The sequence below is a fragment of the Giraffa tippelskirchi genome, chromosome 2 (genome assembly GCF_054371585.1).
Source record: "Giraffa tippelskirchi isolate mGirTip1 chromosome 2, T2T-mGirTip1v1.2.pri, whole genome shotgun sequence".
Taxonomy (NCBI): Eukaryota; Metazoa; Chordata; class Mammalia; order Artiodactyla; family Giraffidae; genus Giraffa; species Giraffa tippelskirchi.
The window spans coordinates 233,665,953-233,679,683 of NC_137276.1; the positions used below are offsets into that span (position 1 = coordinate 233,665,953).

General features: G+C 42.9%; 1 protein-coding gene and 1 long non-coding RNA gene across 22 annotated transcripts in view; both read right to left on the reverse strand.

The window, feature by feature from the left end:
• Nucleotides 1–610: 610 nt before the first annotated feature.
• On the reverse strand, nt 611–1,674 carry LOC145539357 (uncharacterized). Its single transcript, XR_014077738.1, has 2 exons — nt 1,564–1,674; nt 611–1,350 (listed from the first exon to the last, which is right to left on the reverse strand). It is a non-coding gene; the product is annotated as an uncharacterized LOC145539357 (long non-coding RNA).
• Nucleotides 1,675–1,980: 306 nt separating this feature from the next.
• ANKRD28 (ankyrin repeat domain 28) overlaps nt 1,981–13,731 on the reverse strand; it is a 199,941-nt gene continuing 188,190 nt past the window's right edge. For 16 of the 21 annotated variants that reach the window (XM_081573252.1, XM_081573248.1, XM_081573253.1 and 13 more), the window contains 5 exons: nt 12,466–12,611; nt 11,791–11,873; nt 11,243–11,325; nt 10,211–10,302; nt 1,981–3,905 (listed from right to left, as the gene is read on the reverse strand). In XM_081573252.1, coding sequence (XP_081429378.1) covers nt 3,619–3,905; nt 10,211–10,302; nt 11,243–11,325; nt 11,791–11,873; nt 12,466–12,611 — 691 coding nt within the window. In that variant the 3' untranslated portion in view covers nt 1,981–3,618. Of the gene's footprint in view, nt 3,906–10,210; nt 10,303–11,242; nt 11,326–11,790; nt 11,874–12,465; nt 12,678–13,731 lie in introns of all 21 variants that reach the window. The other 5 variants (XM_081573247.1, XM_081573250.1, XM_081573259.1 and 2 more) reach the window with 1 other exon arrangement.

The window sequence follows — 13,731 nt, forward strand, 5'->3', positions numbered from 1 at the left end:
CAAGCATTTTAGGAACTGCTGATTCTGTTCTCACTCAGGCTATCATTTGCCCCTTCTCCACCTGCTCAAATCAGATTTGTTCCTCAATGTTCTGCCTAAATACTACCTCTTCCAAGAAGTCTGTTCTGATGACCCTTCCCAGAGGGATCTTGTTGTCGTTTTGACTTGCTTCAGTTAGCAGTTCATCAATTACACTTTCACTTTCCACTTTTAGGTATGTACCCTTCCAAGAAGTCTGTTCTGATCACCCTTCCCACAGGGATCTTGTAGTCTTGACTTGCTTCAGTTAGCAGTTCATCAGTTACACTTTTACTTTCCACTTTTAGGTTTGTACCTTCCCATGATGAAACTATAAGCTCCAAGAGGACAAGACCCCAATTTTGAGGCTCACTTTCTGCCCATTCCCTCCCAAGCATGTAACAGGCAAGCCATAAGTATCTGTTGAATAACTGTATTTAAAATGCTTGTTTAGAAAGGTTCATCTAAATTCTAAAACAGCTTTATTGAAAATTCAATAAGTTACTAAAGAAAGGTAAAAACCAGTTACAATTCAACACTAGTCAGATATTTTAAGGGAAAAGAAGTTTGCACGTGAAAAAAAGACACTTGATTTATTGCATTAAAAAAGTTTATTTAAAAGGTCTGATATAAGCCAAATTAAACCCCAAATCGACAGCTACACTTAAGACAGCTCCTGAACTAAACGGTACTGTTTGAGTTGTGTGTCTTGTTAAAGGAGGTTATTTGCTATTATCACCACTGCCCTAAAAGTAGTTCCAGAGCAGAAGCTGGTATTATAATATACATCAGATACTTCAGATGTCATCTTCCATGCAGAAATTAAGAAAGCACACAGGCTTTTCTATTCTGTGCGAGTATAAAAACCATTACAGAATAGGGCCTGAATGCCTTTGATGCACAAGGTTTAACTATAAAGGAACTCACTGGTGCTGTGTCCCTTCATTCAAGCAGTCCGCTGGTCTCCTCCAACAATACCAGTGCTGTTCTAACACTGTTCAGGACGATACTTTGGGATTTCCCCTCATCTGGTGCTAACCAAAGGAAGCGGCTGATCAAGCTAGGGGACAGCCTGTCACAAAATGAGATCATAAAGCAATGGAATAGTTTCCCTAGTTGGTAAGTGATCGGAAGACCCACTTCACAAGTATTTCTAGTCACAGCATCATGTACATAAAATGATGCAAGCTCTGAATTCTGGTGCGTGTGAGGATAAATTAAGAACAGCTTGTTACTTTATAGCTACACCTTGAGTTTCATCAGAGGCAGTAAATCTAACAGCGTGTCTAATGAGTCCTTCTGGAAATCGCTTCAGCAGATGAGTCCAACAGCCTGCGGAAGAGAAGAGGGCATGCGTCATCCTGCCGAGGTTCTCCGTGTTCTCCTGGAGGACGGACCCAGGGCCCGAGGACCTAAGTTCCCGGGAGGAAGGGAGGCTTCAGCTCCACCTAAGGAAGACCTTTCTAACAGCTGGAGCTGCTCAGCAACTGAGTGGACTGCCTGGTGAGGTAGAGTCACTGGAAGTGTTCAAGGTGGAAGGCTCACCCTGGTAGAAGGGGCTCCTGCATTTGTTAAGAGGCTAGACTGGATGAACCTCAGGTCTCTTTCAATTCTGAGACTCTAGGAAATTCCCTCAGGGAATTCAGAAGAGAATTCCTAAAAGGAAAGAGAAAGTACACATATGTATACCTTTAGAATCTTCTTGAGTTTTTTCTTTTTTTTCAAAAGGTACAAAAGAAAATGTAGTCTGCTGTCTTTAAAATGCATATACACCTTCCTACCACTAATAATTAGGAAGGGTTCATTATGACTTCTTTATATTATAAAGAAAAGATGGACAATTACATTTATAATTTCTGTAAATATTTTAGAAAAAAATGCTTAAAATCTAGTAGTCAATGCCCTAGAAACTTTATAGATTTTTAAGTAATATGCACAGATACAAATACATTATGCATTAAATACAACTCACATCTGTGTTTTATTATACTCTAAAATATACAGGAATCTTGATGTACTGAAAGAGTGCAAGTAAATACAGTATTCAAGCAGTCACTATTTCTATTTACATGCTCATTAATTCTTCAAAAACCCACAAAATTATCAAATAGATCAAAATACTGTTCTGTGTTTTCACACTTTATATTCAGAAAAACCAGCTGATAATTTACAATGTCATAAAGTTTCCAGTTTCACGATACAAAAAGAATAAAATGAAATTGGGAATCACTTTGTGAAAATTTATGGAACTCTACCCCGACCTGGAAGACCCTCTACGTAAGTGAAATCATTTTCACTGGGAAGGCGACAGTTATAGTAAAAGCAGACCCATATAAATTGTCGTTTAAAAGCCTAAACATCAGCCTTCCCCCCCTCTTTTTGTTATTTGAAAGGCAGTCTTCCAATCTGGCTGGCAATTGCTTCTTTCCCTAAACAGTAGCATGTTATAAACACGCTACTTTAAATGTGAATAAGACCTAAAAGCTTTAGTATTTTAAACCTTGCCCAGTATAGAAATGCCTTCCAAGAGACCTGATGATGTTAACTTGTGAGTAGCAAGGGAGTTTTTCTTTTTGATTCTTCACTAAACAATGACAACAAAAATACCCTAATCCACTGTGGAGGCACAGGGGTTACACAAAGGTGACGGAAGTGTACCATCCGAAGTAGTGAGGCTGAGAATGCCACTCCCCAGGACCACCTGGCTGCAACAGGGTGAGAATCATCCACTTCCTGATTTTATGACATTTCCTTCTTCGAGGAAATTCTTTACATTTTCAAACAAAATAGTTCATTCAGTTTTAAACCTAAATCATTCAAAACCCGGCAACCAACAGCCTGATCTATTACATGTCTACATCACAAATATTTTCACCCTGACTGCACCCAGTCAGCTGGTTTTCAATTCTAATATTACAAAAGTTGGAATTTTTAAAATTTTTATGTAAAAGAAAAAAAAATGTAAAAATACATCTGCTTTCTCTCATGGTTTAATACATATTAGAAGGCTTTCAGATGTTTTCTTTTTTAAAAAAATCAACACTGAAAACCAAATCTCGGCTTAATTTTCAGAAATATTGAAGTTTGGTTTGGATAACATCTAGTCTCACCCGCTCCAGTTTCCGCAAAGTGGTGCTCTACTAAACCCGAGTCATTTGGTCCTTTGGCAATTTGCTGTGCACATCATGCCTGTTGTACCAAACTTTTATTGCCCTTAAATTCAGTTGTAGTTTTATTGATAAAATTGATATCTAGTGCCCTTATTTCTTCTTTCACGACAGTGTTGATCGTGTGAGCAGACTGGGGTGCAGTGTCCCAAATAATTCCCGGCACTGCAAAACCAAATCCCACCATTCCACAAGGCAATGTGACATCAAGTGCTCTCCTCTGGGCAAGTCTGCTTCAAGATTCTAGAAGTTCCTTTTGTAAAATGTGCCTTTAAAACTGTTCTTCTAATGTCATCGTATTTCTTCCGTTTGCGCACTCTGCCATCTCTCTTAGGTTGCATGTGTATGTGAATAAGAAAGTGCCTTTTTCCTGAAAAAGCACAGTTTGAAGCATCAGTGTCAGAACTCCTCCCCAGGTCTCTGGCTCAGCCTGTCAGTAGGTTTCTGAATCGGAGTCATTGAGCTCATCCACATCGGTGTATAAGTACTCCTGCTCCCCGCCGATGTTGTTGAAGCTACAGTAGGAGCTGGGTTCATTTCTCATGATGGGCAAGGCTTCGAAGCTGACAGTTTTCGAGGTGTTGGTGTAACGGTTAATGGCATTGAATGTCAGGGATGATAAAGGGCTACTTGATGAGATAGGCATCATGGTGGCCAAAATGAGAGCGAGGCAATCAGCCACGTCCTTGTTGGGAGCACAGGCCAAAGCTGGGGTATAGCCTGGAATTAAAAATAAGTTTAAAAATCATTCATCCTAAGACTCATTTCACTAAAAAAAGGCAGTAAACCTACCCTGGTCTTCAACTTGAGACATATTTTAAACTACCTGGCTTATATAATAAGATGGCTTAATTAGAATGATTCAGAACTTTGTAATAAACAGTAAAAGAGGAAAGTCATAGAAACCCAGGGTGGAGGAGACCTAACAGACTACAGAGGAAACTGAGGTCCAGGATGGACGGTTCCTCACTGTCTCATAACTTACCTGCATCCATCCAAGTTCCCAGATGGTATCAGGCTAGAGTAAGGGGGAAAAAGTCTGGTAAAACTTCACTCAGAATGGTGGGGGAGTTTTCCCGCTAATCTGTAGTTTTGTAAGGAAGGGCTTACATGCTGAGAAAACTAAATGTGCACAGATTTGTGAATGAGGCTCTGAGGTGGTGCTCAAAATATGTATGGTCAATGAAAGGACATGGCTACCATTTAATTGCTTTTGGGGTCACAGTCCACTGAGAAAACAGATAAACTAGACAGGTTTAAAGCTCCTAAAGCAAACAAGTGTTTCCTTTGTACATGTTCCCTTCTTTAGCAGAAGACTGACTTTAACTCTAAATGCTGGGCTGGATGAATCACAAGCTGGAATCAAGATTGCCAGGGGAAATAACCACTTCAGATATGCAGATGACACCACCCTTATGGCAGAAAGTGAAGAGAAACTAAAGAGCCTCTTGATGAAAGGGAAAGAGGAGAGTGAAAAGCTGGCTTAAAGCTCAACATTCAGAAAACTAAGATCATGGCATCTGGTCCCATCACTTCAAGGCAAACAGATGGAGGGAAAGTGGGAACAGTGACAGACTGTTTTCTTGGGCTCCAGAATCACTGAGAACGGTGACTGCAGCCGTGAAAGTCAAAGACACTTGCGCCTTGGAAGGAAAGTTATGACAAACCTAAACAGTGTATTGAAAAGCAGAGACATCAATTTGCTGACAAAGTCGATCTAGTCAAAGCTATGGTTTTTCCAGTAGTCATGTACCATAAAGAGAGTTGAACCATAAAGAAGGTTGAGTGCTGAAGAATTGATGCTTTCAAACTGTGGTGCTGGAGAAGACTCTTGAGAGCCCCTTGGACTGCAAGGACATCAAACCAGTCAATCCTAAAGGAAACCAATCCTGAATATTCATTGGACAGACTGATGCTTTTGGCCACCTGATGTGAAGAACTGACTTGCTAGAAAAGACCCTGATGCTGAAAAAGATTGAAGGCAAAAGTAGAAGGGGGTGGCAGAGGATGGACATGAGTTTGAGCAAACTCTGGGAGACAGTGGTGGACAGAGGAGTCTACGGTGCTGCAGTCCATGGAGCCACAAAGAGTCCTAGCGACTGAACAATACCACCACAACAAAGTATCCGTGCAACAAACTGGAAACACTTGGTTGGGTCAGGAAAGAAGACAGTGAAAACACAGAGTCTAATTAAATCATCAACCTCTGTTGTTACTGGAGCAATTTATAACTGGATCATTAATCTGAAGGTTAGAATTGATTACAAAATAAAATGGGTACTTACTATGACTTGCCAACTTTGGACCCTGATTACTATCTCATATTGCAAAGTATGTAAGAAGACATCAGGTCACAGGTGACCTTCATTGTCATCTGTTTATTATCCTTTCCATATGGAAAAGCGAATAAAAACCTTGAAAATGACCAACAAAGATTGTCTATTGGCTATTTGATTTACAGCCTCACAATGTGACCAAATATCTTATATAGGTTAGCAATTAGGCTCATTTTAATCTATATTGCTTATTTCCAGAAATATAATTTGCTGACAGTGAAAGTTTCTTTCAAATTAGGTGAGTCTGAACTTATCTTAGTGGGTGGTACCACTCACTTCTATGGATTTCATGACTATATTAAACTAATGATTCCCAGATTTCTATGTCCAACCTAGATCTTGCTAACTTTGGGCTCCAGATCCATATATCTATATTCAATTAGCCACTTGGAGTTGCCAGTGAGCTTTTCTCATGTTCCTAAGTGAACCCAGCTCTTCCTCCTACACTCTCACCTTAAACAATGGCCTCCCCGCCCCTGCCCACATTGCTCCATGCCAGACTACAGGCCACTTCTTCCCTGCCCAGGCTCCGATGAATCTGCTTTTGATAGGATTCATTGCAGCTTGGGGAGGGAAGAAACCCAACGTCCTTTCATCTCCATCTCTGCCTTAATTCTGCCCACTCCCTCCCCCAGCCTGACTGTGAACTTGTTACCTGGTCTAGACTTGCTCCCTTTCAGACTAGCTTCGGTCTCCCTGACACAAAGATCCTTCGCCACTTGACCTGAGACTCTGGTGTGGTGTAACTCAGTACTCTTGCTGCCCTGCGTTGTATCTCTATTAAGTATGCCACTCGCCCAGCTTAGAAAGTTTTCTCCCATCTCTTTCCTTATCCTTTGGACTCTGGCTCAGAAGGCACTTTGGGGTGCCTTCCCTGATGTCCCTCACGGCATTCTAGGTTTATTCTAACTGAACTACTCCGAGGGCCTTGTGACAGTCTGTTTGTTCTCACTTCCACTCAAGGCAGTAGGCTGTCTTGGACCCCACAGTCTGCCTGCAGGACTCAGCACACTGCTTAGCACCCCATCACCTACACAAACCCGCTGAGCTCGACGTGGCCAGGTGCTCTTCTGACCACTCAGCATAGACCTGTGGGCACAGACTCCTGCCCTTGTATGTGAGAAGATATGCTCTGTGGCAAGAAGGAAAAGGAAGGAACAGAGCAGGGTAATAAGAACTGAGAATGCGATGGGGGTGGTCAGCAGGCTGTAGTGTAAGAAGGGTAGTCAGGATGGGATTCACTGACTAGATGACATTTGAGCTAAGACTGGAAACAGGTGAAGGGTCTAGTCAAAGACTACTGGGGGCAGAGTGTTTGAAGCTGGAAGAATGATGCATGTGCCCCAGCATGGACACGGTGTGAGCAGCCAGCGTGGCAGAACTAGACAAGAGGGGAGGACGAGGAGACAAGGGGGAGTGGTCACAGAGCGAGCTGACAGCCGGGTGAGCAGCATCTTGCCGCACCTCTCTCTGGTCTCGGTGCCAGGCTTCTCACGGCGGGGGCTGCTCTGACTGTGGAGCACGGGGCCTCAGCACTCCGGCTTCAGCAGCTGCGGCTCCCAGGCTCTCGAGCACAGGCTCAGCAGTTGTGGGCACATGGACTGAGTTGCTCCATGGCGAGTGGGATCTTCTTGGACCAGGGATCAAACCCGTGTCTCCTGCACTGGCAGGCAGGTTCTTTATCACTGAGCCACCAGGGAAGCCCCTCCCCACGTATTTTAAAAGGATCCTAGCCAAGGGTGGTAGTAGAGGGGGAAAAGTGTGCATATTTGAATATACTTTGGCGGTAGATCAATAGTACATGCTGGTGGATTATGCCCTGGGTATGAGGGGGGTCAAGGAGCAATCGCAAGGATGGGAATGGTCTCAGCTGAGCCAAGGATGGCTGTGCAGAGAGCAGGCTTGGCAGCGGGGAGAGAAAGGGTCAGCAGTCCAGCTCTGGACCTGTGCATGAGACATTCACAGGGTACGCTATCAGTCAGGCAGCTGCAGACGTGAGTTTACACATTCTCAGCACAGATGCAGTGTTTAGAACCCCAGAACTGGATGAGGTCACCCAGAGAGTGAATGTAGGTAGTGTTGTTTAGTCACTAAGCTGTGGCCGACTCTTTGCAACCTCATGACCTGTAGCACACCAGGCTTCCCACTCCTTCACTATCTCCCTTGCTCAGACTCGTGTCCATTCAGTCAGCGATGCCATCCAACCATCCCATCCTCTGTCGTCCCCTTCTCCTTTTGCCTTCAATCTTTCCCAATATCAGGGTCTTTTCCAATGAGTCAGCTCTTTGCATCAGGAGAGCAAAGTATTGGAGCTTCAGCTTCAGCATCAGTCCTTCCAATGAATATTCAGGGTTGATTTCCTTTAGGATTGACTGGTTTGATCTCCCTGCTGTCCAGGGGACTCTTCAAGAATCTTTTCAGTACCACAGTATGAAAGTATCAATTCTTGGGCGCTCAGCCTTCTTTATGGTCCAACTCTCACATCCATACATGACTACTGGAAAAAACCATAGCTTTAACTATATAAATCTTTGTTGGCAAAGTGATGTCTCTGCTTTCTAATACATTCTCCAGGTTTGTCATAACTTTCCTTCCAAGGAGCAAGCGTCTTTTAATTTCATGGCTGCAGTCACCGTCTGCAGTGATTTTGGAGCCCAAGAAAATAGTCTGTCACTGTTCCCACTTTTCCCCCATCTATTTGCCAGGAAGTGATGGGACTGGATGCCGTGATCTTAAGTTTTTTGAATGTTGAGTTTTAAGCTAGCCTTTTCACTCTCCTCTTTCACCCTCATCAAGAGGTTCTTTAGTTCCTCTTCGCTTTCTGCCAATAGAGTGGTGTCATCTGTGTATCTGAAGTCATTGATATTTCTCCCAGCAGTCTTGATTTTAGCTTGTGATTCATCCAGCCCAGCATTTCACATGATGTACTCTGCACAGAAGTTAAATAAGCAGGGTAACAATACACAGCTTTGACGTACTCCTTTCCCAGTTTTGAACCAGTCTGTTGTTTCATGTCTGGTTCTAACTGTTGCTTTTTGACCTGCATACAGGTTTCTCAGGAAACAGGTAAGGTGGTCTAATACTCCCATCTCTTAAAGAATTTTCCAGTCTGTTGTGAACCACACAGTCAAAGGCTTTAGTGTAGTCAATGAAGCAGAAGTAGACGTGTAGAGAAAGCAAAAAGAATGAAGTACTGAACTTGACAGCCCTCCGACAGTAACAAGTTGAGGAGAAGAGAGAGAAACTTAGCAAAAGAAACTGAAGGAGGAAAACTAAGAAAATGTGGAGTCCAGAAAGCCACGTAAAGAAAGTTTATGCAAAAAAATGGGTATACCTGAAACTAACAGAATGTTGTATGTCACTTATACTTTAATAAAAAATCAGTAAAAAAAAAAAAAAAAAATTTTCAGTTCCAGTAAATGTAGTTATTTAACAACAAAATAAGAAGTTACAAACCCTCATCCAGTTACTAATTCAAGGAACCAGATATTTGTGAATGAAGAACATCCTTAAGAAGGATACTATAATAAAAATCATATGCATTCTCTCTGACCCTCCCCCTTATCCAGCCATAAGTCATCTGCATCTACTGATCCAGGGAACAGCGTGCTGCAAATGCAAAGTATGGAGACTACTTGGGGGAATACCAGACACTAGCTATGGCAGACGGCAACCTTCCCATCTGGTATTTCACATACATTTTAAATTCCACATTAAAAGCCTGTTTCTAAGGAAGGAATAATCAGTTGTGTCGAATTCTGTATGTCAAGTCAAAGCAGAGTTGATTCCTAACACTGTGGAGGTCACTGGTGGTCTTGCTGAGCACAGTGCTGTAGTGTGGTGAGGGTGAAGGTCTGACCAGAGGGGATTTAAGGGAGAAAGAAAGAGGAGAAGAACTGGAGACAGAGGGAGAAATGGCTCTTGAGTAACTGTGCTGCAAAGAGGGACAGAGAAATACGGCCACAGTAGGAGCAGTGGGAGTAATGAAAGCTGTGTTACGATGAGAAATGATGTTTTTCTGCAGAGAGATCCTACAAGAGCCATTATTATAGGACACAAAGCAGAGAGACACCACAGTGACTGCCTCAGGCAGGCAAAGAGGACAGGACCCAGCACACGGATGGGAAGACTAGATTCTGATAAAACCTGGCATTCAAGTGAGGGCCTTGATAAATGTTTGCTGAAAGAACAAATTCTTTGAATACTAAGATAACAAAGGTGGTATCACTAAACCAAAGTTAATAAACCCTAACTCTGATTTGGGCTTCCCAGCTGGCACAGCTGGTAAAGAGAATCCAGCCAACGCGGGAGACCCAGCTTCGATCCCCGGGTCAGGAAGATCCCCTGGAGGAGGAAATGGCAACCCCTGGAAAATCCCATGGACAGAAGAGCCTGGCGGGCTATAGTCCATGGGGTTGCAAAGAGCTGGGTTCCACTGAGTGAGTGAGCAGGCAAACACAACTCTAATTTAATAGATGCATGAAACTCAGGAGCTCACCTGTTAGATGGACTCTTCCTATTTCTCCTGCCCTTGTTCCCTTTGCCGCAAGGTAAGCCCTAGTCAGTATTAACTCCAGCTCTCCTCTCTGACCAATAAGAAGTCCCCAAGTCTCCTTTCCTTCAAGTGTGGCTCACTGAAAGGCCAACGCCTCTAACAGGTTAGGGAAAGAGGAAGCAGACGCTACTCACCGTTCTCATCAACCGCAAGCACGCTTGCCCCTTTCCCCAAGAGTTCTTGAACCACCATTGTCAGCCCGTTTCGGGCAGCAACATGCAGAGGTCTGGAGAGAAAACAATACGTGTACACGTCCATGTGTGCAGGCCCACACATGTGTGTGATCACTCTCTACCCTGGTTGCTGAAGACCATTTACGCCAGGCTATGGAGACCCACAGATGCAAACCGGAGGCCGCTGTCCCGACGGCAGAGAAGAGGGGAGCGAGGCCCGGGGAGCCTGTCAGCGCTGCACCCAGCACCGGCCATCAGCAGCTCCCACCTCCACAGACCCCTGGGCCAGTCTCCTTCAAGACCAACGTTCAGAAAGATTTCCTAACTAAACTGCATTGTTAAGTTGTTGTTTTAAGAAATGTGGTTGGCAAACACATGTATTAAACATAAAAAGTAAACTGCAACAGCACAAGTTCCAATAGGTTTTGATAACAGTTGACAGGCTCCATGACTCATTCTGGACCCTTAAGGGATCTGACTGAGACCTGAATGGGAACCATTATTGTAAGATTCTTGTCTTTACTAAGTCTCAAAGCAGAACAGCAAATGAAAATGGTGAGGAACAATGGAAGATGCTGGGCCAGGATTTAGGCAGTCACCCAGGACTGGCGGCTCACATTAAGAACCTGATTATTTCTGAAATCTCTCTAGCTACAGACATGCATACAACTTTTTTCCTCATTTGTTGTTAAGTGTATTGTTCCAGTTGCTTGCCATAAAACACACAGAATAGTAAGTATTACTTTCCACCATAAAATTGGATTGACAATCTATTATTTTCAAGAATAAGGGTTTCAATTCAAAAACTTTTAGAATAATATGTCTTTTAATTATGATGATTTTAGAAATGAGTTTTGTCAATTTTAAGAATTGTTTTTTATTTTTTAATTGCTTCTGTGACAGACTGATTCCAATCATATTAGAAAAGAATTCCATTAATTATTTTTATAATTAAAGGTCACAAGGTTTACACTAGACACTGGAAGTACTCACGTTTGCAAAGCTGCATTGGTTGCATTGATGAGGTTTCTATCTGTTATCTTTTCCAGTATTAACAAGGCACTAGTTTCATGACCCTAAAATAATGACAAGTAACTCTTAAAAACTTCAGCACCATCAAAGATAACTTTATACATTCAATATGCCCCAATCCTTGTCCATATTTTTATATCTATATATATATAGATATAGATATCACTATTCACATGCTATGCATTTTCTTGGCTAATGTCTTAAATATACATCCAAACATGAATTGGTGTAATGGGGGTTACAGAATAGGACAAGAATATTTAAGATTAGAGAGATTAGAGAAAGACAATAATTACACTTAAGCCTGTGGACCAAAATTTACTTGGCTTACTGGAAATTTCATATACCATGGTGCTTCACACATCAGTAATTTTTTCCCAAGAAATCTGAAGCCAGTGATTATTAGACAGGTCTGGTCCCTAGCTCTGTTCATTTTAGTTAAGTGGAAAAACTTTAAATGCCACTGTCGATATTAACAATCAAAAAATCTTGTTAAGATGTGTACCTACCTTACTGCAAGCCAAATGGAGGGCGGTGTTTTTACTGTTATCTTGCAGAGTCAGATCCGCACTAGCACTGCTAACCAGCATCTCTGGGAGGAAAAACTGTATCAACTCTTTTGTTTATGAACATACACCTCACATTACTAATAGCTCACTGTAGAGAAATGAAGACAGAAAGGAAAAATACCCTCTGGCAAAAACACACTGCAATATAAAGGTCTATATGATCCCGTCGTGTGTGTGTGCTGTATAAGGAACAGACGAGAACAGCAGCAACTGACATTCACTCTGAGTGCTTACTAAATTTCAGACTGTTTTAAGTGCTCTAGATTCACAGTAACTTATTTAGCTCTCAAAACAACCCTGTGAAGTAGGTACTGTTCTTTTCCTCACTGTACAGATAGAAAAACAGGCATAGGGCCACTCATTTGCCAGATCCTGGACTCACATTTAGTCTGACTCCAGAGTCAGGTTTCTTGACCATCCTAACACTGCCTGCTACCATGAGGGCGAGGGAAAATACTGTGGGCCCAAAACAAAGTAGGCAGGTCAAAGGTTTTCAGTCAGAGGAAAGGTGAGATCACTGACGGAAACGTCAATGAACCCGAGCCAGACGGGAGCTGTATCACACATAAGCGACATTCATCCTCAGAACAGTCAAGGCCTCGGTGGCCTCCTTACCGACTGCGTTTGTCTGCCCGTTCTCCGCAGCCGTCATGAGAGGCGTTCTCCCGGAGGCGTCCGCAGAGTTGACGTGCGCGCTGTGGCCGAGCAGGAGCTGCAGACACTCGACATGGTCCGTGAAGGCGGCTGCGTGCAGAGGGGTTCTGCACACAGAAATGCAGAGACTGGGCCAAGTCTGCACATGTATACTCTTAATGTACGACAAGCGACTGTTGAGGATTTACATTCCAGGCTGTAGGACCATTGCCTGGACACAAATAGGCTTACTAATTGCTACCACAAAAATTTGTATTTTTGATAACTATTATTTAGGTAAACTAATATAAATAAGGGTAAATTATGAAACTGCCAAAAAAATTACATCATTAAAGGAAATTTTGAAAGAAACAAATCCTGCCCCAAATACTGTCATCTATTACAACTGTTAGACTCTTCGTAATTGGAAATCTGTTAACTTTATTAAGAAGAGTCTTTAGGGGGACTCCCTGGTGGTCCAGTGGCTAAGAATACATCTTGCAAAGCAGGCAACACAGGTTCGATTCCTGGTTCACTGAACTAAGATCCCACATGCCACGGGCCTGTGTCCTGAGACCCGACACAACCAAACACACTAAAAAAAAAAAGAATCCGCCTTGCAATGCAGGGGATGAGAGTTTGACCCCTGGTGGAGGAACTAAGATCCCACTGAGCCTGTGTGCCACAATTACTGAGTCCACACACTCTAGAGGCTGCATACCACAACTAGAGTCCTTGAGCCACAATGAAAAATCCTATGTGCCACAACTAAGACTCAACACAGCCACACACACAAAAAAACAACAACAAAGAGTCTTTGGGAAACAAGCACGCGCTAAGTTGCTTCAGTCATGTCCGACTCTTTGCAACTCTACGGACTGTGGCCCACCAGGCTCCTCTATCTATGGGAGTCTCCAGGCAAGAATACTGGAGTGAGTTGCCATTTCCTACTCCAGGGATCTTCCTGACCCTGAGATTGAACCTGAGTCTCTTCCATCTCCTGCATTGGCAGGCGGGTTCTTTATCATGCATGTCACCTGGGAAGCCCAACAAGAATGTATGTTTTTAATAAAGGGAGATCTTTAGCAAGTTTCCCTAGTCAAGGTAGAAAAGCCTTTTATAATGAGAATATAATTAAGATTTTGTAACACCTTATACAATATTCTTGCCTGGAAAATCCCATGGTCAGAGAAGCCTGGTGGGCTACAGTCCATGGGGTCACAAAGAGTCGGACACGACTAAGCGACT